This window comes from Benincasa hispida, chromosome 9 (assembly GCF_027475165.1).
Source record: "Benincasa hispida cultivar pf3 chromosome 9, pf3_genome.v1.1, whole genome shotgun sequence".
Lineage (NCBI taxonomy): Eukaryota > Viridiplantae > Streptophyta > Magnoliopsida > Cucurbitales > Cucurbitaceae > Benincasa > Benincasa hispida.
The window spans coordinates 11,656,740-11,682,685 of record NC_143486.1 but is presented as its reverse complement, the minus strand read 5'-3'; the positions used below and the strand labels follow the sequence as shown (position 1 = coordinate 11,682,685).

General features: G+C 32.0%; 1 protein-coding gene across 1 annotated transcript; it reads left to right on the top strand.

Moving 5' to 3' along the window:
• Nucleotides 1-21,010: 21,010 nt before the first annotated feature.
• LOC120087034 (Eukaryotic aspartyl protease family protein) lies at nucleotides 21,011-25,278 on the top strand. Its single transcript, XM_039043879.2, has 2 exons — nucleotides 21,011-21,342; nucleotides 23,719-25,278. The coding sequence occupies exons 1-2, from the start codon at nucleotides 21,153-21,155 to the stop codon at nucleotides 24,999-25,001; spliced, it is 1,473 nt and encodes a 490-aa protein (XP_038899807.1). The 5' UTR covers nucleotides 21,011-21,152; the 3' UTR covers nucleotides 25,002-25,278.
• Nucleotides 25,279-25,946: the final 668 nt, after the last annotated feature.

Below are 25,946 nucleotides of genomic sequence, written 5' to 3'. Positions count from 1 at the left end.
GCCCAAATCAATTATCCAAGCAGAATCATCATTCTCCACTAAACAAGTTTCAAGCACAAGTAAATCACATTTACCTTTATCTGCCTTGGCCTTAGCCTTGGCTGTTTTCTTCTCTTTCAGATACCGAGGACATTTCCTCTTTCAGTGTCCATCTTGGTTGCAGTGGAAACACTTTCTTTTAGCAACTTGTGGATGCCTACTTGGGGCAACAGGCGGTGGGTTAGCATGTGCCTTCCCTTTTCCCTTACCACCCTTCTTCTTCGTCCCCTTTGCAGAGTTAGAAGTAGAAGGTGCAGACTTTGTTCTTAAGGTCGAACCTCTATGGAACGTCCTGGAGGATGAAACAACATATGCCTCACCCTTCTGCCTCTCCTTACTTTTTAGTAAAGATTGGTATATTTGCAACTCGTTGAGGAGAGTTGTAAGGTTATATTTCACTTTGTTAAGAATCACATTACTAACAAAGTGCAAGAAGCTCTCCGGCAAAGAATGCAAGATTATGCTAACCCGGATGCCTCATCGATGTAGACCCATTCAACTCTGCCACTATAAAGTAGACCATCATGTTAAGCATATGTTCACGAACAGAGGTGCCTTCTTCCATTTTGGAGTTGAATATGTATTTAAGAGTCTCATGCACAAGCTGTTCAAACGGTTGTCCAAACATCCCCCATAGGGACTCCATAATCTCACGCGTTGAGACCATTGGCTCATGTTTCTTGGCCAAGACTTCAGAAAGACTTACCAAGATGTAGTCTCAGGCCTTCTCATTCTCCCTTGTCCATCGCTCGTATGCCTCTCGAACATTTCGACCGACATTTGGAGCTGGAATAGGAGGGTAAGCCTCCGTGAGAGTGAACATGAGATCCTCAATGATTAGGATCATCGTGATCATGTATTTCCATGTTGCAAAACTATCGCCAGGATGTTTTTCGGCACTTAATAAAGCTAACGTGACTATTGCCATTTGAAAATGTTGCTGAAAATACGAACAAAACTTTATCAGATTTTGCTAAACTACTTTTAAACCAATCAGTTTTGCAAAACAATTTCAAGTACCCTAAGTTATAGACTTCTATTTTGTAATGATGCCCCAGTAAGGCAGGACAAACGCCATCGGTGGGATGATCAGTTGCCCCTTCGCTGGGATGAGACATTCTCAACCATTAGGCAGAACCAACTCTTGGAATTAAACCTAACAGCCACCATTTTTGGGTCTAGAATCGTTAACCTTTAACTATTCCGCGTAAGTGTAACCCTTCGCTTTCGGTGCCAGAGTCCCACCCTAATGAGCCCACCATAGGGAAGAAGCAGATTAGGACTAGAGACTAAGTTACCTTATCCTCTTATAGGAGATCAAATAAAAAAATGCACAAAACTGCGCCAAGGCGATGCGCAGTAACTTTATTCAACTAGGGAGACCAAGGGATATGTTGTCGCACTTCCCGCTCCCATCTACTATGAACACTCCCTCCATCCATCTTGATATTGACCTGCCCAAACACCATCCATTGGGGGGACACGCCAAAGGTGCCACAAGGCCGAGGGTAGATCTTACGATGTGGACTATTTAGGAGAAACGTGTAAGGTTTAAGTTAAGCATCTTATGCCCCAAGTACCTCCCACTAAATGTTCTGCCTAGGGATTCATTAACCTAGACAATCCGGCTACTGATTTTAGTCTAAGTCGTCTTTTTAAACTCTGCTCATATACAATATTTGTCTATGAAATATGAACAAGTTCAAGTAGTCACATTTAAACACTTTAATGAAATGTCCTTAACTTGCATGCATGTATCAAATCTATCTAATTCACCTTTCTAGGTAAGTTCTCAGGTAGGGGTGTTACGTTTCCGTCAACTTAAATACCCCAGCCTAGACAGAACCCGTCTTAGACAAAAGATCCCTTATAGATAGATTTGCTACACTTTAACCTTTTATTAGCCAATTTATTAAATTGATTAAAAGATTAAAGCCTTAAGGTTGCTAATCGTATTAGAACCATGATCTTAGGTCTATGTGATCCAAGTTTTAAACACTTTAAAACCATGAATTAAACCTAAATGAGCATGCATATCTTTCTTATTTCTTTTAGTTCTAATTTCTCTTTAACTTTTAAAAGGAAACAACTAAAAAATATTGCGCACAACAAGGTGTTTATAACATTTATAAAGTAACCTATGTGTCATGCTTCATACAATGTCCAGTCATTACTATATATAACTTTTATATAACGCGTAATAACCAAGCAAACATGCTATCATTCAGCTTTATACTATAACATTTATAATATAAAGATGATGCATGTCAATGCTTTTTATGCATGCATAAATATAACTCTTATATTATATGATGCATGAGCATACTCTTACATAATTAAATCATGCTTCTTTAAATTATAATAATTACAATAAAGAGATGATGCATGACCATTGCATAACCTAATGTGGGTTTTACTATATGTGCATACCATATGACATATAAAAAACATACATCGAATGTAGCAAATAAAGGATTAATGGGCCAGATGAGCCTTTAAAAAAATCGGAATGAAAAAACCCTATCTATTACATTTTTCATTAAGCAAACCGGTTCATAGGCGAATAAAGTCTTGAACCGCCAGGAGATCTTCATCATGTAGCAAACACCAGTAGGTAGACGATCGTTCAGCGCACACTAGACGATAGGAACATTAAGTAAACGATCGCATAGACGACGACGAGGCTGCGAAGCCTGATTGTCCATGCGATCGTGTAGCGCAACGACAGGTAAACAATTTACCTTGAGTTACTAAGCGATGAAGCTTGCAGGCCTAAACGATCGTCTAGCGAGCGCTTTAAACGATACGTGAGCATCTCATCGTCTACACAACACGAAACGCAATGATCGCGTACCCGATCGTCAACTCGATGCGACGAACTCTTGATCGCATTCCCCATTGTTTAACCGATGCGTTCATCAGCGATCGCGTACTCCTTCATCTTTACGATGCGATCAACAGCAATTGCGTACATCTTCTGCACGATGCAATTAACCCTAGATCGCCTCTTTTCTTGAAGAACCACAACACTTGTCCAGATCGCGTACCACTCTTATGCAACGCTTGCACAGATGTGCTTCTTCGACGAACGACTCAACACTTCAAATAAACTTTGAATACAGACTCAATAACGATTATTACTACCCAAAAGCACAAGGGCCTTTACAAACAATCGTAAATGTAAAAGAATCTAAATCAAACCGAGGCTAAACATCCCGAAAACATCCATTTATTCGCACATCCACAACAGATTTAACAACTAAACAGTGTAGAAATGCACCCACCATGAATGTAAATCTCATTTTCGTAGCAACAGATGAGATCGGAGTATCAGAACCTGGCTTTGATACCAATTGAAGGATCTCATACCGTAGAGTTCCATGAGCGTGTTCGGATCGCTCCGATCTCACACTGACCGAAATACAAATATACATTCAACACAAACAGTTATGCAAACAAAACTTAATTAATGGCATACTTTGAACAAGAAAATAACAAGGGAAAGATTTCCATACCAGTTGAAGACGTTCTTCACACTTCGGAACTCCAACGCAGTGGAAACCCTCCACGCGATCTACCAACACCTAGCGGAAGCGTCGACTGCAACAGCACGAACAAAGGCAAACATGAACGCCGCGAGGACGACACCACCACTAAAGAGCCTCGGGTATTCTCAGAGTGAAAACCCAAAGGGTGGGCTTTGGTGAATTTGGTAGAGGAAGAAGGAAACACAAATCGTATAGGCGATAAGCAAGTAGGAGGGAAAACAACGCTATCGCATAGCAGAAGCGCTTATCGTTTAGGAGAAGCTACACGATCGTGTAGTATTTACTGAACGATCGTTTAGGAAAAGGTACACAATCGTTTAGTAAATCGGCACACTACACGATCGTTAAAGAAGCTATGTGATTGTGCAGGCGATAGTGTGTGATCGTTTAGCACGAGGTGGACGATCGTTTAGGTGGAGAAGATTTATTGTATAGTCTCTCGTTTTACGTAAGCAATCATTTTGCTTTCTACCAATGCGGGCTCTCGAAATCTTTTTGACGATTTCACTCCGGGCGATCGATTGAACGACTCAAAAATGAAAATAATTTTCATTTTAACTCATCGGTTTTAATAACCGACGTTGCCCACTAACCCACGTCCGAATGTGAAATTTGGATTAATTATCGTATAATTAACCAACTAATTAATTAATAAATATAATCATATTATATTTTTATCCTATAGTTTGATATCACATATCTACTATAATATTTTCTCCTCTACTTGATATAAATCATATTTATATCTAATTTCCTCTAAAATAATGTATCTCATACATTTAGCCAATTATATCATATATATATAATTAGTCCAATTATATCATATATAATCAAACTTCCTCTTATCAAATTGAACATTTCAAATTAACCCAAATACTGGTTCTCGACTTTATCCATGTTATCCAGGGGACCTAATGAACCTGTGGCTCGAAGCTCCAACGGTCTGTGAATAGCTGACTAAACTCTTTAGCCACAAGATCCACCATCCGTTCACTGTCAGGCATTCCACTAAAGACTGACAGCTGAACTCTTCTTACCACAGATATATTTCTGTGTCCATCAGATATAACAAATCATGAGTACGATGACCCTTCACAGATGCTCGTAAGTACAGCTGGACCAAATTACCGTTTTGCTCCTATAGTTACATCTCACTCCTTAAGTACCACTGATTCCTCTAATGAACAATACAACATAGTCCTACTATGTGTGAACACCTTTCGTGCCAAGAGAAGATGTGTGGCACCACATCGTTCAAGCCCCGAAATCAACCCTTAAGGGAGCTATCTATCTACTTACCCTGCCTCGAGGAAGGAGTGTATTCCATCTTTTGTAGCTGAGTTCTCAGCTCCCAAATCAGATGAATCTCCAAAATGGTAGGTTTAAATCAGCGACCTGGCCACTCGCACCCATACAAATCAAAGGACCGCCCTTAATGGCAGGAGTTCCCAACTCACTCAGGATTAAGGTCATGTTACCTATAGTCATCATAGTGAAGTAAAGTCTCTGTCATGAACGGTGTTATATAACGAGACGTTAACACTTCGTGGTCAGGTCTTATACAAACTCTTTGTATAGGACGTCCCCGCTTGCATGTCCCAACCACGAATGATCAGGATCAGACCATCTGTGACAAGTCACAACACTTGTGACCATTCCACAAAGCAGGTCGCATCCGTAGCGTTACCAAGATAAGATTTCCCTCCTATATCCATATACTACAGACCATTTTGGTTATCACTCAAGACATGATCCACTTGTATGTCACCACATACATGCTTGAGTCACATATAGATAACTAGGGATTTTATGTTTATTGGTTTTTGGTAAAGCAAATAAAATAAGTAACTGAGCAAAATACAAGATGTGAAGTAAATATCATATATTAACAACACAAGCGTTCGTAAATACTATTTACAAACTATAGGACATGAGACTTTAGGGCATCAACCCCAACAGTTATAAAAAGAAATTAGACTTTAAAATCCATAACAAAGATACACAACATGCTCACTTAGGTTAATAAACTAATTTTAACTGTTAAAATAGATTGTTACCTTATAAAATTTGGTTACAAACTCCAATCGGTTCATAAACCTGTCTAAGGCTAAGGGTACTTAAGTTGACGGTTTACATAACACCTTCTACTTGTGGATTATGACCGAAATATTGAGTGTTATTAACTGATTTTATAAGCTTGTGTGACGGTGTGAGGTTTAAGATTGGTATAAACACTTAGACATCGTAGGGTTATATGCAAATATAAATGTTATATATGGATAAAAAATGATATAGATTTAGGTGGTTTACAAGTTAGCCGTTTTTACCTAAGTAAATAGATACGTAAACATTTAGAACACTTCAGTAGGAGATTAACAATATTCGATATATAGTTATTAGCTCTCATGTCCTCAAGAGTTCACACCGTAAGATCCATGCTCGGCTTCGTATCGCTTTTACTGTGACTACTCCATTCGTAAAGTGTTTGCATGGGTCAATAACAAGGTGAATAGGGGAAAAAGTTCATAGTAAGTGGGTGAAGGAAATGTGTCAACATTATCCTACGGTCTCTTCCATTAGTTTGAATCGTGAGATTCTTATGTTACGCCTGCTGTCGTTTTTAGGCGGCACTAGCTAGTCGTTAACCACGATGATCCCCACGGAGGGTTGTAACATAGGATTCAGAACAACCCAAGCTTCAATAATGAATAGGGTCTTATAGTTCCGTCTTGGGTATTGTCTTCCATCTCGGGGGTATATTCATACCGTTCTATAAAATCTGAAAATGGCGGGTCACAATTACAAGAATTACTAATCATTAGTAAGGATCTTGACCGAAAATGATAACCAAAAGAATTATAGGAGTAAAGAATTACTCTGATATAGTATTTGGTCAAGAATTGTCTTGCTTCAGTGAAGGAATTGTTGACTACCCCACGATAGTAACTGTTTTAAATCACTAAAATAAATAAATATTTATTAGGTACTTTGTTATTTTTTGCTAAAATTGGATTTAGATGCATAAAGTTCAATAGAATTCGTTTAAATTTTTCAGAAATGTCAAATTCAATTATACAACTACTAGCTTCCGATAAGTTTAATGGTGATGGATATTCAAATTGGAAATCCAACATTAATACGATATTAGTTGTGGATGATTTGAGGTTTGTGTTGATGGAGGAATGTCCTCCGGTTCCCAGTACAACAACGAATCAAAATGTTCGGGACATCTATGATCGATGGGTTAGGGCTAACGAAAAGGCCCGGGCTTACATCTTAGCAAGTATATTTGATGTATTTAATAAGAAACATGAGGTAATGTCCATCGCCCGTGAGATAATGTCGTCGCTTCAGGAGATGTTCGGACAACCATCATCCTCTGTTTGACATGAAGCCATTAAGTATGTTTACAGTATTCGCATGAAAGATGGGTCCAACATTAGAGAACATGTTCTCGATATGATGGTCCATTTTAATATTGTTGAGGATCACGGCGCGATGATAGATGAGATAAGTCAAGTGAGTATGATATTGGAATCTTTTCCAGAAAGTGATCTGCCTTTCAGAACCAATGTTGTTATGAACAAAATTACTTATAATTTGACCACATATCAGTTAATGATGAAACTTAAAGAAAAATAAGTAAATGTTATTTCTCTATCTAATAAATTTTTTAAGGGGTCAAAGTCTAGAACAAGACCCACTGATAATAAGAAGTTTATTGTACCACCCCAAGCCCAGGATCCGGAATCCAAATTCGGCCTCTGCCCTCCCTTCTTCCTCCCTGTCCTTGAATGCTTTAAAAGTGAAAGTTGCCCCATAAACCAACACGAATCCTTTCAGCATGCTTTGTCCTCACTCACATGCATCCTAGGAAAATTCCCAAGAGGTCACCCAACATAGGATTGCTCCAAGCTAAGCACGCTTACCTTTGGAGTTCTTATGATTGAGCCATCGAAAAGGAAGTTGCACCTTATTGGTATAGGTAGTAACTTTCAATTCTTTTAAGCCTTTCTTAACTATATTTCATATCCTCAGGATCCCTCTCGTTCAGATGTGATACCGTTCATTCATGTACCCCTCCTGAACTCGGGTCGTTACATTTATTCCCTCTTCTTCGAAAGATAAATCTGTACAAATGAAGAAGAAGGGTAAAGGGAATAATAAAATCACTGATAAGAAAAACAAAAACAAAAACAAGACTCCCAAAGGAAAGTGTTTCCATTGCGGAGAGAATGGGCACTGGAAGCGTAACTGCCTAAAATATTTGGCAGAAAAGAAAACAGAAAAGGCAAAACAAGGTAAATCAGATTTGCTAGTATTTGAAACATGTCTAATGGGGAATACTCGCCTAACCTAGATATTAGATTCAGGCACCGATAATCATGTTTGCACTTTTCTACAGAAAATTAGTTATTGGAGAGAACTTTCTGAATAGGAAATGACTTTCAAGGTGGGAATAGGTGAAGTCATTTCAGTTCATGCAGTGGGAAATGTCAAGCTATTTTTTGGAGAGTCTTTCATCTTACTTAGGAATGTGTATTATGTACCTAAGATGAAAAGAAACTTAATCTCCATTTCCTGTCTGCTAGAAAATAGGTTCAGAATATCTTTTGAATCTATGAAGTGTTTGTTTTTCGAAAGGGGTTCATATTTATTCTACAAGACTCGAAAATAACTTGTACATATTAAAACCAATTGAAACAAAGGCCATTCTAAATATAGAGATGTTTAAAACGGCTCAGACTTAAAATAAAAGACGAAAAATTTCTCCTAATGCTTATCTTTGGCCCTCAGACTTGGTCACATTAATCTCAACAGGATTAAGAGATTGGTAAAAAAAATGGTCATCTAAGTCAATTAGGAGATAGTTCTTTACCTCCATGTGAATCATTTCTTGAGGGAAAAATGATAAAAAGATCTTTTTCTGACAAAGTCTTCGTGCCAAAGACCTCTCAAACTTATACACTCAAACCTATGTGGCCCAATGAGTGTAAAATCACAAGAAGGCTATCAGTATTTTGTTAGTTTTATTGATGATTACTCGAGATATGGCTACATTTACTTAATTAGTCACAAATCTGAAACTCTTGAAATATTCAAAGATTTTAAGACTGAGACAGAAAATATGTTAAGTAAAATAATTAAAACACTTCGATCTGATCGAGGTAGTGAGTATATGGATTTACAATTCTAGAATTATCTAGTAGATCATGGAACTCAATCCTAGTTCATAACACCTGAAACACCACAACAAAACGGTGTTACAGAAAGAAGAAATCGAACCTTGTTAGACATGGACCGATCAATGATGAGTTATGCTCAGTTACTTCAATCCTTTTGGGGGTATGCAGTACAGACTACAGTATATATTCTAAACGTTGTTCCTTCAAAATGTGTTTTAGAAACACCATATGAATTATGGAAATGACGCAAAACTAGTTTACGTCATTTCCGTATCTAGGGTTGTCCAGCACATGTGTTGGTACAAAATCCTAAGAAACTGGAAACACATTCAAAGTTATGCTTCTTTGTAGGATACCCTAAAGAAACAAAAGGAAGACTGTTCTATGATCCCCAAGAAAATAAAGTATTTGTATCGACAAATGCTACATTCTTGGAAGAAGATCATATAAAAAAATCATCTACCTCGCAATACTAATATTGCAAGAAATGACCAAAGATGCTATAGAAACATCAACAAGAGTTATTGATCAAGCTGGTCCATCAACAACTGTTGTTGCCCCGTCACATCCAGCTCAAGAGTTGAGTATGCCTCGACATAGTGGGAGGATTATTCAACAACCTGAACGCTATATGTGTAACAGAAACTCAAAACATCATACATGATGATGGATTAAAGGATCCATTATTCTTTAAAAAGACAATGGAAGATGTTGACAGGGAATAGTAAATAAAAGCCATGGACGTTGAAATGGAGTCTATGTACTTCAACTCTATCTATGAACTTGTAGATCAACCATATGGGGTTCAACCTATAGGTTGCAAATGGATCTACAAGAGAAAACGAGACCAAACTAGCAAGGTGCAAACCTATAAAGCCAGACTCGTGACAAAAGGTTTTACCCAAAGAGAAAAGGTTGATTATGAAAAAATATTTTCTCCTGTTGCCATGATAAAATCGATTAGAATACTACTATCCATTGCCACATATTATGACTATGATATATGACAAATGGATGTCAAGACAACTTTTCTAAATGGTCATGTTGATGAAAGTATTTTTTTGTTTCAACCAGAAGGGTTCATTGAACAATGGTAGGAAAAAAAATTCTGTAAGCTTAGACGATCCATATCTGGGTTAAAACAAGCTTCAAGATCCTGGAATATAAGATTTAATACTGCGATCAAATCTTATGGCTTTGAATGGAATGTTGACGAACCTTGTGTATACAAGAAGATAGTCAACAAGACTGTAGCATTCTTAGTTCTTTATGTTAATGATATCTTACTCATTAGGAATGAGGCAAGCTTCCTTGCTGACGTAAAGAGATGATTAGCAACACAGTTCCAAATGAAAGATTTGGGTGATGCTCAATACGTTCTAGGAATACAGATCTTTCAAAATCGAAAGAATAGAACTCTAGCACTATCTCAAGCATCTTATATTGACAAAATGTTGTCAAGATATAATATGCAAAATTCCAAAAAAGGTATGTTACCTTTTAGACATGGAATTCATTTTTCAAAGGAACAATGTCCTAAGACACCTCAAGATGTTGAGGAAATGACAAGAATTCCATATGCATCTGCAGTTAGAAGTTTGATGTACGCAATGTTATGTACACATCCTGACATATGTTTTGCAATTGGAATTGTTAGCAGGTTCCAATCCAATCCAGGACACAGTCATTAGACTGCTGTCAAAAACATCCTCAAGTATCTAAAGAGAATGAGGGACTATATGCTTGTGTATGAATCCAAGGATTTGATCCTTACCGGATACACTGATTCTGATTTCCATTCTAACATGGATTCAAGGAAATTTACTTCAGGATCAATATTCACTCTCAATGAAGGAGCTATAGTTTGGAAAAGCGTTAAGCAAAGTTGTATCACTGACTCCACAATGGAAGCAGAATACGTAGCCGCATGTGAAACCGCTAAATAAACAGTATGGCTACGCATATTCTTGGTTGACTTGGAAATAGTTCCAGATATGCACTTACCTATTACACTGTATTGTGACAATAGTGGTGATGTTACCAACTCGAAAGAACCAAGGAATCACAAATGTGGAAAACATATGGAGAAAAAGTACCATCTCATTAGAGGGATAGTACATCGAGGAGATGTGATCGTCACGAAGATAACCTCTAAAGACAACCTTGTTGATCCATTTACGAAGGCCCTCTCGACTAAAGTGTTTGAGGGCCACCTGGTTGGACTAGGATTCCGAGAAACAATCTAGGGCAAGTGGGAGAATATCTATGGTATTAGAGATGCCCTAGTTTATTGTATTTTCTTTTATGTTTCTCACTATTGTATTGTATATATTTGTTTTCACTGGAGTTTTAGTCCAAGTGGGAGATTGTTGGGAATATCTTAGAACTTGCAGTTTGTAAATTTTGTGTTAAACATTCTATTTATCAATAAAAAATTATTGAGTATCTTATTCAATAAAGTGTTGATTTTGCATTCTATTATGAAAACCTAATAAACATATCCATGGCTATAGTATGAATACTTTAACTTTATGTGGTGACATAAACAGGATCACATTAATAGTATATAACCTAAATGGTCTATAAGTATATGGATGAAATTGGGTATCTTATCCTGGTAACACTATTGGATGCGGCCCATTTTGTGTAGGTAATACAGATGACGTGATCCACAGATCATTCATGTAGATACATGTGAGTGAGGGTATCCTATGCAATGATTTTGCATATAGACTAGACCACAAAATAGTAACTTTTCTTTATAACGACCGATTACTGTTAAAGCTGACTATTTCATACTTAAGTAACTTAGAATAACTCGATCTTAATCCTAAGCTAGCTATGAACTCCTGTTTATTCAGGATTTTGATCTACATGGGTGAAAGTAGTCCAACAACACTGCTCAATAAGCCTTCCATTTTGGGGATAAGACCGGATGGAAAGCTGGGGACATAGCTCTACAAGATCGAATTCACTCCTATCCATTCTAGGGTTAGCAGATAAATTGTTCTCTTAAGTGCTAGTTCCAAGTCTTGAACAATCGGGGCCCCAACTTCTCATGATAGAGAAAAACATGATTCATAAGTAGTATTATGAATCAAATTATTCATTAGAGGGTCAGTGGGAACTTAAGGAACAAGATGTATTTACAGGGGTAAAACGGTAATTTTGATCCAGCTGTAATTATGAACGACCTGTGAAGGATCGACTTACTGATTATGGTTTATATGGACATAAATATATCTACAGTGAGGAGAGTGCAACTATCCAGCTATAGTGGTGTGTCTTGATAGTTAACGGATAGTAATTAATTCGTTAAAACTAAATTCGATTAAATAATTTTAATGAATTAATTACAGATCATTGGAGTTCATGATATGTAGGTCCATTCGGTCCCTTTACTAGCTCATTAAATTGGAATAACAAATTAATTATTGATGTATGAAATTAGGGTTATGGATTTTGAAATGTTCAAATTCAAATTTTAGGGGTTTTTGATTGATTGTATATTATACAATTATAAACGTTTATTTTAATTGAAATTAAACAAAATTAGAAAATCGATTAATATTTAAATTATGATTTAAATAAAAAATTTTATTGGTGATATTGATATTTTATTAATTTAATATTTAGATATTAAATTAATATTATTTTAATTAAAAATCAATTAAAATTAGTTTTATTTAAATTAATTATTTTTGCATTAATTTTATAAAACTAATATTTAAAAAATAAAAATAAAAATGATTTTTGAAATCATTTTAAGTTAGTGAATTTTTCCAATTTTAGGAAAAATCCACTAAAGCACATTTTGATGGATTATCACCAAAATCCAATTGTAAATTGATATGATCACCAAGCAGGTGGTGCCTTCCATGCAGCCTATTAGTTTTGCATAATTTTTACCTATATATATAGTAGTTCATGCATGAAGATCATCAAGAGATTAGAGTTTTACTTGCTGAAGTGAAAACCTAAAAGCCCTACACATCCCTCACTTATTCTTCATCAATTCAACTTGATTTAAATGTTTCCACCACAAGTTCCAGCTTGAATATAGTAGAGAAGATCCCAATGGTAGTCCTCTTGAAATTTCAAGCTCTATCTTGTTGGATTTCAGCTGAATTTGTGAAGAAAATCTTCAAAGGTAATATGTGTTTCAAATCCTCTTATGAGTATCATATGACAACATGCTTAAAACTCAAATAAATGTAATTTATGTGCTTATTGATTCTGAAGTCTTCCGTTGCTTGATACATCATTCCTTCCGTTACGTCTTCTGACTTAAGCATTAGAGCCTGTGTGGCAAGCACCACAGTAGTGTGCAAATCTTTCTAACTTCCAGGTCACGTTCTTCCCTAAATTACAAATTTACCATTATTGCCACAAAAAGGTCATGTGTGTTTTTCCCTATCCAAATTTTGGCATCAACATTATCCAATATATTGTATTAGGATTAGGGCAATTGCAATGGCAATACTTTTAGGACTAGTGTTTAAGTATATAGCAATATTTTTTTAAAAATTACAAATATAGTAAGATCTATCAGTGACTCTATTGTTGATACTTCCATTAGTGATAGACTCTATTAGCCAAGGATATAATCTATCACTGATAGGCTCCGTTTGAAATTGCTATAGCTTTTAAAATAATTGTTGGAAGCTGTTTTTTTAGAAAAAAATAGTTGTGAGAAGAAGTAAAATAGTACAAAAAAGTAGGTTAGAGTGTTTGGTAAATAAATATAAAAATATCTTATTTTAGATTTAATAACTAAAATAGACTTATAATCATTTTTTTTTTTGTACTTTAAAATTTTAAATAATTTTTTAATATGATAAATTTTGTTTGTTATATATTAATTTTTAAATATTAAGGAAAATAGGTTTATTTTAAAAAAAATAATGCATTTAACTCATGAAAAATAGAAAATAGATTTAATTAGGTGAAAAATACATAAATATATAAAATAAATCTTCTTTTTAAAGTATATATTGAAAACTAAATATTAATTAAAAATTTTGCATGATTTAGGATAATCTAAAAGCTAGAAGGATATTGTTTTAACGATTAAGATTTTTTTCAAATGGCTTGCTAACGCAATGCCAAGTGTAGCTATAGACTCAAGAGTTGATTTAAATTTTGTTATATCTGTAAATTCTTTTAAACGTTATATTTGTAACTACCACGAAAAATTAAGACAACTAAAAATATTAATTCTTCTCCATATGCATTTTTTTAAAATTTTTAAAACTATAATTTTTTTTAAAAAAAGGGAGAGAATGAATTAAAATTTAAACTTCAGTGATATATATATATATATATATATATATATATTGAAGAATACACTTCAACTTGATAGGTTGTACCAATTTTAACTATAATCTTTCAATTTCATTGCATTACATCTGAAAATTTAAAATAGTATTGCAACTTTCGTTTTCAGATATGCCCAATAAATTATGATAAAAAGTGTATTAATATTCATCTTTATGATAATTTTTCATTCCAAGAATTATTTTTTAAAAGAAAAAATAAAAGACATTGCCAGGTGTGCACAACAAATTATACAATGTATATTTGAAATGAAATTGCAATAAAAATAAGATTATAGCTGGGCTTTTTCCAAAAAAAAAAAATGCATAGCTTTATTTGATTATTGATTTTGGCTCAATATTCGTTCAAAAATGTTTTAGTTATTATAGGTATTATATAAAAATACTAGATACTCATTAGTACTACGTTTAGTATTCAATGTCAAGAATCATTTTCTCATTATCACATGTTGGTTATGTGTCATTCAACCACGTATGTATAGTGTCTAAATGTGTCACTACTTATCTACTAAAATTCTCTATAAATAAGTGGTCATTTGTGTATCTTGCAGAGATCTGATCGGTGAGAATTGCACTTCAATTTACATATTATCCAATTTTATAATTTTAATTATTTTATATTTTTAGTTATTTTATTTATTTATTACTATAATATAAATATATTATTATATTATATTTTATCCATATCTGTGTTCCTGTTGTGCTTCTCAATTTCATAATATTAGTTTATTTTTCTAAAAAGTAATGGGTAAAATAGATAGAAGGTATAGAAAAATGAATAGGAAGTTAAAATTACAATAATTATTTTAATTTAGAATAAAATTTGATGAAAATGAGATCTTAAGATGAAAATTAATACATCGATTAAATTTGATTAAAATATCATTTTAGTTATGGTAATTTTAAGTTTGTTCAATTTTAGTGTTTATATTTTTAATTATCTAATTTTAGGCCCGCATGTCCAATAAATCTCAAATTTAGTCTCTCAAAATTAATTTTTACTGAATTAATTAAGTAATAACAATAATTTTCATGCAAGAAAATAAAATATATAAGTATGTTTTGAATGTTTATAGCAAAAATGCTATAGATAATAAAAAGTTTTTAAAAAAATTTACAATAAATTAGCATCGAAGACTAAATTTAAGATTTATTAAAAGTTTAGAAACTAAAAATGAACAAATAAATATGGGAGAATTTTCAGAAATAGCACATTTAAGTTTTTACCTTACAAAACTAATATTTTTTCGTAAAAATAATATTTCTCAGTCCATCTAGAACGAGATCGACCACATGATTTTAATTTAAAAAAATCATTTTTTCCAACTTATCAATTGTTTATGGTTTTCTCAGTACATCTCGTCATATTATACACCGAGATTATGTATCTCGATGTTAATCTCGGGCAATACCGAGATTGTATATATTTGAGCTTTCTCAGTAAAATCCATATATAGTTAACACCGAAATTCATATATTTAAGTTTTTTCGATGAAATCTCGAATAGGATTAACATAGAAATTCTATATATATACCAAATCTTACCTAATTTTTCGTTAAACTTGATATTTCCCATAATTTAAAAATGTTTAATTAATTTAAAAAATCTATTTAGATAATTGGAAGACTCATTTGAAATTTTGGAAATTCATATAATTGTGAAAACTAAATTTGTAGAAAATTCTAAAATAATTTAAGATTTGGGAATATTAAATACAAAAATTAGAAAATCTCGGTGTGTAATGAGGTGTAGCGAGAAGGCCCAAAACAATCCATTAGTTAGAAAAAATGATTTTTTAACTAATATTTGGGGTCAATCTTGTCTGAGATTGATTGAGAAAAATTATTTTTATGAGTTTTCAAAAAACGTGATAGTTTTGTGAGATGAAAACTTAAATGTGTTATTTCTAACAATTTCTTAATATAAGGACTGAAATGGTATTTTAATGAGTAATATTTACTTTTTTCTCATAAATTTAATATCTTTCCAAATGTCTTTTGTGGTAGACGTGGCTTATAGGAACTTCACATTTTCCCCATAACAGAATTATAAATCAGAAATAGGGAAGTACACGAATTCGCGGTTGTTATTCCAATCAACCGCATGTGCAGATCACGTGTCGCCGAACAGTGGCCGCGAAGTTAACGTCGTTACAGAAAGGAAGTGCTTAACAACTGTCTCCCGTCGTTTAGCACCAAGCGGCGTCGCGTTGACGTTATCTCTTTCGGATAAACACTGGGCCCCGCCGATCTCTATTCTTCAACTCTTTTCTTTCGTTCTTCCATAATTTCTCCCTTTCTTACGTGTCTCCACAGGTGTCAGATGTTTGACACGTAAGCATCTCACTGTCCACGTGGCAAGTTGTTTTAGTTCCTATCAGTGCTTGTTCTCCAGCCCAACTGAAAATATTGAGGTAAAAGATTAAAATATTATTTTTATCTCACTGTTTTGAGTTTCATTACGCTTCTATTCATTTTTAATAGTCCAATTTTAACTTTTGGTATTCTTAATAAATCTCAAATTTCTTTATTTTAAATAAACGTTATCAATCACTTTAAGTTAATTTTTATCAATAGTTATTTTTGAAGAAAAAAAATATTATATGAATATACTTTCAAAATTGTTGGATAAAAATTTATATAAAAAAAATTAAAAGAAAATCAACATTTAATTAGAGAATCTCATATTGAAAATTTTTAAAAATGAAGTCTTTTTTTATACTCCAACCTTGGACTATGAGTTTGGATCCAAGGGGTATCCATGTTTTGGAGAGTGAGGAGACCCACCAATGTGGGTCTGGTGAGCACAACAGTTCTTTCATTTCCATCGCTCTCCTCTACTTATTAATAGTACATTCTCGATCGGGTTTTCTTTTTGGGTTCTTTTATCCTCTTTTAAAAGCGAGTTTCATGACTCAGCCTATAACGAGTTTTATTTTGTAGGTTCCGTTCTTTGTCCAACCGCTATTTGCGACTGTCCTGTTCGTCGCCTGGGAGTCTTGTCATTCTCAACAAAAATTTAAAAAGAAACTATTTTATTTTAAGAAAACCCAATCATGAATAAATTAACTATATAGATTAATTTAAAAACCATTCAAAGTATTAGAGACTAAAATTGATTATTTGAAAGTATAAAAATAAAAATGAAACGAAATTTATAACTTAGAGATCAAAATGATATTATAACTTTCTATGTGATAAAAATTATAATCACATTAAACTATATTTTTTTAATATAATAAAGATGGAGAAAATTCGAACCACATACCTCTTCATTGCTAATATGTATTATGTCAAATTTAGAGGAGACTTTATGTTCTTTATATATATATAATTGACATAATACTAAAATGACGAGCTAATCGAATGATAAATCTATCTTCTAATCTCTTTAAATCCAGTTTCAAATTTCACTCCTTATATTTATTTTTATTAAATTATAAAAAGTTCTCCATCAACTGAATTTTTAGATCTACCATTGAATATACCTACGGACTCCAATGGTATCTTTCTCAGAAAAAACATGTATCATGCCATCGAAGCAAATGTGGACTGTGGAGTAAACGACATTTTCTTTTATGAAATTTAAAGTTCATTGCATTAACTTCTTTCGATTTAAAAAAAAAAATGTAATCAATTTTTTTACTAAGGAAACTTCTACTAAATTATCTTTTTGAGTTTAATAACGCAAAATCGCTCTCTTTATTCTTAATTATACTTTTCATACGCCGTTTATTCCATTTTTTTTTTCTTTTTTGAAAAGAAACTATTCCATCTATTCTATACCATGAATTTGGTATCAACCATAAAATTATTAAGAAAAATATAACAGTTAAATCTAACGGTCAGTGTAACACTTTATTAGTCACCTATAAGTTAACGATGTAATTTGTAACTATTTTAGAGAGGAACAAGAATAAAGAGCTTATATTATTTTTAGCAATTTCAAACATCACGAACCCTTTTGAATATGTAAAAATATTGTTATGTAATGGTCATTCGCTAATTAAATTCTCGAATTATTAATGAAAATGTTACCAACCATTACGAGAATGGTTGGACTTATCTCCCTTGTGAACCCGAAACAAAGTTAAATAGTTAGCTATAATTTTTCCATCTTGACTGACCCTATGAATCACCCTTTATATATGGTATTTAACTTTTTGTGAATTATCTTATAGGTATAGGTTGATCTCTTATAGTCGACTCATACTTTGCTAAATATCATCTCTTGGAATGACACAATGCTTCATTCTCTTAGACCTTCATACTTGGCCACATTTTTCATCCGTAACATGATACAATATTGATATTTTTTATTCTGAAACTGACAAAAATGAAATGAATCTAAATCGTCCAAAACATAGAGATTTTTCTTTTTCATCTAATTTGTGATCGGTAGATGTAATCTTATTTCCTCTCTAATTAAAATTAACTTTTACTTGTTTGATTTTTTTTTTTTTATAAATTTTCGAGCTCACAATTGTGTGAAGCTTTATTCTTTAGTACACAACAAGCAGAGTTATGGAGATCAAAACCTCTAACCTTAACTTAAACTTTTGGAAATATTATCATTACTCTTGAACTATGCTTGATTTGGCAAGTGGTAGAGAGTTAATTCAGTATTGATATAATTAAATTTGTCTTAACCCATTACTTTTTATTATCTACTAATAATTAAGTTACACATTCAATTTGTTCATTAATTTTAAATGTAAATAGATTTTTAGACACTATTTCTACTCGTTATGTTTTGTTATTATTTTATACTCATGTCTTCAAAAATCAAGTCAATTCTTGACCAATTAAAGAAAAATAGTTTTAAATAGCATTCTTTTTAATATTTTACTATAAATTCAAGTGATTTTTAAAACAACCAAGTATATATAAATTTTCAAAAAAATGGAAAAAAAAAAATCGTTATCAGCATTAAATTTAGCCTGATTACACACACACACACACACACACATATATATATATATATATATATATATATATATATATATATATCTTAACTGTTGGCTCTTATTATTTTAAATATATTATTTTTAGATTTTTGTTAGAACTATATCTCATTTTCGAGATGAAGTTAACAAATTTTTAGACGGAATCTTATCGTACTATTTTTTTTTTAAAAAAAAAATATTAAATCTATGAAACATTAATAACAATGCAGAGATTAAATTGTATATATCAATGAAGTTAATTATAATTTATTTAGAAATTGACATAATGTATGATATCATCTTTCACATGTACATAGAGACAATCATATGACACATCAAATCGTTCAACTATTTTCCATAAATATAAAATATGATTTCTCAATATATATATATATATATTTCATGAAAAAGAGACAAAACTGCGGAAACTAAAATTTAATTCTCCAATCAACATTATATAATGATGGATCTTGCTTGAGATTTAAGATTATGAAAGATCTTTCTCGATTAAAGTTATAATTAAATTAAAAAAAAAAAGAATATATCAAGTTGAGATTAATTTATACGAGTACACCTTCACCCACAGGAAAAGATTTTTGGTATTTTTTTTTAAATATAAATTACAACTAGAATGTACAAGTTTTTTTAAACAAATTATAAATGTAGTCCTTAAAGATTTACGTGGTACTTGAACTTTTAAAAGTAGATTTTTAACGTTCAATTTAATAATCAGATGATTTTATATTTTTTAAAATTGAGTCTATTTTTTTTAATTTTATAATAATATTTTAATTTTCAAGACTTGATTTTGTTTTTAAAAATATTGATCGGAGTATATATAAAAAAAAAGAAATTTAGAGACGATGAAAAGAGTATTTATAGACTTAGTTTTCAAAAAATAAAAACAAAAAAGTGAGAAACCCCATTCACTAACTATTTAGTTTTTTATTTTTTTTTTTGTTTTTGAAAATTAAGCCTATAAATATTTATTCCACTACTAAATTTTTTCTTTTGTTGTCTACTTTTGATCAATGGTTTAAGAAACAAACCAAATTTTGAGAACTAAAAAAATGTAGTGCTCAGAAACTTTGTTTTTGTTTTTTGAATTTAGCTAAGAAATCAACTCTTATATTTTAAATAAATGTAAATCATTGTAAAATAATGTAGAGAAAATAAGCTTAATTTAAAGAAAGCAAAAACAAAAAACGAAATAGTTATCAAACGTGGCCTAAATGTGTAATTTTGTGTCTAATTAATAACACTAACAACAAATTTTTTAAAAATTAATTGATCTATTAAATCTAATTAAATTTGAATATTATGTTTAATTGTGAACCATAAATTTTTAATGTTGTGTCTATTATATCGGTGAATTAAAAAAAAAAAACAAAAGGTTCAAACAAAAACTTTGATTTTAAAACTCTAAATAGACTCAAACTTCAAATTTCAAGGACTAATCTTTGTAATTTAACATTAATTTAAACTAATCATCATAACGAAAATAGCTCAAATGTACAAAATTCGTCCTATCAACTTCAAAAATAGACCTCACTATCAACTCTATATATATATAAAAGCCTCATAAACTAATTAATTGGATGAATTAAGACATTTAATCGAATAGATTAGGACAAGTAAATAACATATATGTTTTATTATCGAATACTCGAATACATTATAATTTCTAAATATGACAAAAAAAAAAAAAAAAAGAACTTGGTTGTCACTTTTAATTCATCCGTGAATCATTAAAAGGCCCTACTCTTCGGATAGAATTGAATACAACAGAGAAGCAACAAAATTTTGATTAATTAAGGGTTTTTCAACAGATCAATAACCACTAATCATCGTAATTAAGACTTTTAATTTTAGTTAAATTCCAAAATTTGCTGTTTTATATCTATCTATATATATATATGTGTGTGTGTGCACGTGAAAGGCCAATAATTTCTCATGCACAAGAGTGGGGGCCACATTAGCCAGCCCTTCATCTTTTGTTCCCATGCTAAACTCCAATTCCTAAGAATCTCTTTCCCTCCATTTCTTTTCTTTTTTTCTTCTCTCTCTTTATCTCAAATTTTTTTCTTTCTCTAAGCCATGGAGATTGCAAAATCTCTGCATTTTTTCCTTTCTCTTCTTCTTCTTCTCTTCGTCGTCGATGCTCGTTCGAGCTCGTTCGACGTCGTTAATGGAGATAATTATGAGAAGGCTCTTTTTCAGCTTTTTCAGAAATTTCCATGGCAGCAACAGGCAGAAACTACTGTTAATTGCAACTTTCAGAAGCCAAGTGAGTTCTTTCTTTTTTTAAAAAAGAAAATGTGGGGAAAATCCCTCTTAATAATTATCTTGATTATTATTGTTATTAATTATCTTTGGGATCTGTTTTTCCTTTTAATGTGGCCTTTTGCTTTGCTTTTGAAAGGATCTAGGATTTGCCCTTTTTTTCTTGCTTTAAAAGATGAACTTTCATCTTCTTTTTTTTTTTTTCCTTTTCCTTTTATTAGTTAATTAAAAGGGTTTTTTTTTTTTTCCAAATATAAAAAATAACCAAACTATTAACAAAATATAGTAAACTTTCCTAATCTATTAATAGAGAACGATAGATTTCTATTAATACCTATTATTCAGTGGTACATTGATAGAAGCCTATTCGTATCTATATAAATTCTAAAATTTTGTTATATTTTGTAAATATTTTCAACCGTTTTATCATTCCAAATAATTTTTCTAATTAAAAGGGAATTTATCAATTTTCTAGTAAAAGCTAATCCTTTTTGGGGCTTTTAGATGATGTTTGCTTTTAAAAGGGGTGTTTCTTTTTATTTTTTTCTTTTTTAAATATTAACATATTTAACTATTAGCTCACATTACATTTTGAATTCATTTGAAGATAAATTCGTGTTGCTCTTTTAGGTTTTTGAATAAAAAAATACAATGTCTTTTAATTTCTTTTGGGCCTTCTCTCTCTTCTGTTATTATTTCATTTTTTCCTTTTTTCCTTTTTTCTTTTTGGGAAATTACATGCATCAATCAATAATGGATCTTTCTTTCCCTTATTGTTCAATAGTAATTATAGAGAAATATTGTAGGGCATAGGGTTGGATTAAGAAAATTTTCAGTCAGATAATTAGTTAACTTTTTTTTTTCCACATTTTTTTAGAATCACAAGGTCAATAGAATATGAATCTGATTAGGTTAAAATAATATTAAAAATATTATTAATTTTTTTTTATCAAAGTATTCATTCTAATAGATTATTCTTCAATAAAGAACAAATGGGAAAAAACAAATCAGTCATAATAGTTTGCTAAATGAGCAGGCTCCAAGATTAACTTTTGTAAATATTCAACATTTAATAAAGAAATACTAGCATACTGCATATTATCAATATTTAAAAATTTCACTCTTAAAATTCCAAAATTACCCTTGATTAAAGATTTGGATGGGTAGGTAACATCTGTTTCATGCTTTACATTAAAGGTTATCCTGGTAATTAAAAAAAAAAAATGGGATGGCTGTCAGCAGCAAAAGCCTCTTTGTTTCTCCATATAAACTGTCTATTATATATATATAAATAAGTATTGTCAGATATGTTTGTTCTTTTAGATATTTTTCGTCGAGGAGGTAACTATAAATTATATTTTTGTACTGTTTACCTTGTGAAGCCTATAAATTAAGGTTCTCGTTAAGGAAATAAATCAAAATTTGAAAATTAATTTTTTTTTTTTTTTTTAAATTTGATAAAAAAATTCAACCATTATATTTAATAAAAATATAAATTATTAACCAAAAAAAGGAAAAAATATGCTTAATTTTCAAAACCTAAAAACAGAAAAAAAAAAAGAAAAAGAAAAAGAAATGGATACCAAATAGGGCTCAACTTTCATATTCCCATCTGATTTGTTAAAATTGTTGTGTTTTACAAATAGTTTCATATATTAATTAATGTAGGAAATCTACAAATTTATTTAGCTTTAGTAGAATTAATTTATAGACCAGAGTATTGTGCAATAATTCCAATGTACTAATTTTATTTTATTTCTTAACCTAATTCCTTCCCCTCACTTATGCTTAGATTATTATTATTATTATTATTATTATTGCAAGATCTATCATTTTAAAGTTAATCTACAAAATATATGTTGGTATAAGTATTTGAATTAGTATACATATCTTAAATAGTAAACTCACCTCACTTTTTTGTTTCCAATTCAATATAATTTAATGGATAAGATATTAAGGGCCTGTTTAAATTGATTTAAAAAAAAAATGTTTTCAAAAAATTATTTTGAGTGGTCGTCAAACACCCAAATTTCTTTTAAAATGACTCATTTTTTAAATTAAACATTTGAAAATGTATTCCAAATACATACGCAAATGTGGAACTAAAAAGTAAGTTTGTTTATTCAATTAATACGTGAACTAAAAAAGTAAGTTTGTTGAATTAATACTTAAACTACGTTTTCTAATTTGTATAAAAAAGGTAAATATATTTGGTTACTACCTAGGCTATAATATTTTTCACTTATTTCTTTTCTCTAAATAGTTGCAAGTTAATTAGATCCATTTGAATGGATTAATCAAACTGGATTTGAATTACGCTTAAAAATACTTATTTTTCTCACTTAAAATTTTAAAAGAATTTATGGGATTTGAATTTCAGAGGTAACGGAAGGAATGGCAACACTGGAAATGAAACAAAGAGACTATTGCTCAGGCAAAGTAACTGATTGGGAAGAGAATCTTCAAAAGCGCATAATCCTCGACGTCATTAACGTCAATTCCCTTTTATCACACTCCGAATCCGCCATTTTTCCCGGCCAAACCCACCAACTCTCCGATTCCCAAATCCCCATCTCCTCCGGCGCCAGACTCCAAACCCTCAATTACATAGTCACCATCGGCATCGGCGGACGGAATTCAACTCTCATCGTCGACACTGGCAGCGATCTCACTTGGGTTCAATGCCGCCCTTGCCGTCTCTGTTACAACCAACAAGAACCCCTCTTCGATCCCTCAAAATCCTCTTCCTTCTTTTCCCTTCCTTGCAATTCGTCCACCTGTTTATCTCTTCAACCCACCGCCGGCAGCTCCGACCTCTGTTCTAAGCAAAATTCAACTTCCTGCGATTACCAGATCGACTACGGCGATGGATCTTATTCCCGTGGGGAACTAGGATTCGAGAAGCTGAATTTAGGTAAAACCGAAATTAATAATTTCATATTCGGATGTGGGCAGAATAACAAGGGATTATTCGGCGGAGCCTCCGGTTTAATGGGTTTAGCTAGAAGTGAATTATCCCTGGTTTCTCAAACTTCCTCTGTTTTTGGCGGGATTTTTTCTTACTGTTTACCCACAACTGGAGTTAGAGCTTCAGGTTCTTTAACAATGGGGGGCACCGATTTCTCAAATTTCAAGAACATTTCTCCAATTTCCTACACAAGAATGGTTCAAAATCCACAAATGTCGAATTTCTACTTTCTGAATTTAACTGGGATTTCAATCGGTGGGGTGAATTTGAATGTGCCTGGTTTAACTTCAAACGAAGGGATTATGAGTTTAATTGATTCAGGAACAGTGATTACAAGGTTATCTCCATCGATTTACAGAGCTTTCAAAGCAGAATTTGAGAAACAATTTTCTGGGTATAAAACAACACCTGGATTTTCGATTCTCAATACTTGTTATAATCTATCAGGGTATCAAGAAGTGAACATCCCTACTGTGAAATTTATCTTTGAAGGGAATGCAGAAATGACTGTGGATGTTGAAGGAATTTTTTACTTCGTGAAATCTGATGCTTCTCAGATTTGTTTAGCGTTTGCGAGTTTGGCTTATGAAGATCAAACAGTGATAATTGGGAATTATCAGCAGAAGAATCAGAGGGTTATATATAATTCTAAAGAATCTAAGGTGGGTTTTGCAGGGGAGGCTTGCAGTTTCTAGTTGAGAGAGCAATTTTCCGGGAAAATGGTTGATTTTCCCGGAAATTTTGTTATTAAAGAGAGATCGGACTTGAGAAACTGGGCCTTGGTTGTTTATTGTAATGGGTGGGTTGGGTTTGGTATTGGCTTTGAAGGAAGTGGAATTCTTGAGATGAATTAATCATTTCCTCTCAAGAAGAAGAAAGAATTTGTATTTGTATATTTCCATTTTTGCTTGTCTTGTAATCTGTATATTTATTTCAATTCAAATATTATTCAAATATTACCATTTATTGATACACCTTTTTTCAAGTTCACATATTTGTGTGAAAAACTTTAATCTTAAAGAACTAAAGAAGGTATTTTTATATATATACATACATACACGCGATATGATAAACAGAACTAAACCATATTGAGTTCCTAATTGTAGGATTTTGGTATGATTTTCTTCCAACTTGGATTAACGTAGAATATCGTGTCATCATACAAACATGGTAATTGGTATATAGGGTAAATATGAGGTTCAAACTTAAAAGTGTTGCATTCCCATGTATTGAGTGCATGTACATCACGCCTCTTATAGTAGTGAGTGCATATACATCACACCTCTTATGGTAGTTGTCAAATCTCTGAGTGAACCCGAAATAGGCCATGGGACTTGGATCTATCAAATGATAAGAATGTCTCTAGGATTCAATCATAAACCACTTTATCTCGGTTGTATATAAACTCCCTCCCCCCACGACCAGTTAAAGTGGTAAAGAAGAGTTTTTTGAGATCTATATATATGTTGAGAAATATGACCTGAATGAATGATTTCGGTATGTATTATATTGATCAATAACACAATTGTACATGTATAAATAGCTTGATACAAGAACTAAAAATAGCTAACAGAACCCCTAACAAAGCTCAACCTACCATTTGAAAATCCTAACAGAAGAAGACTGACTTTACAATTTAA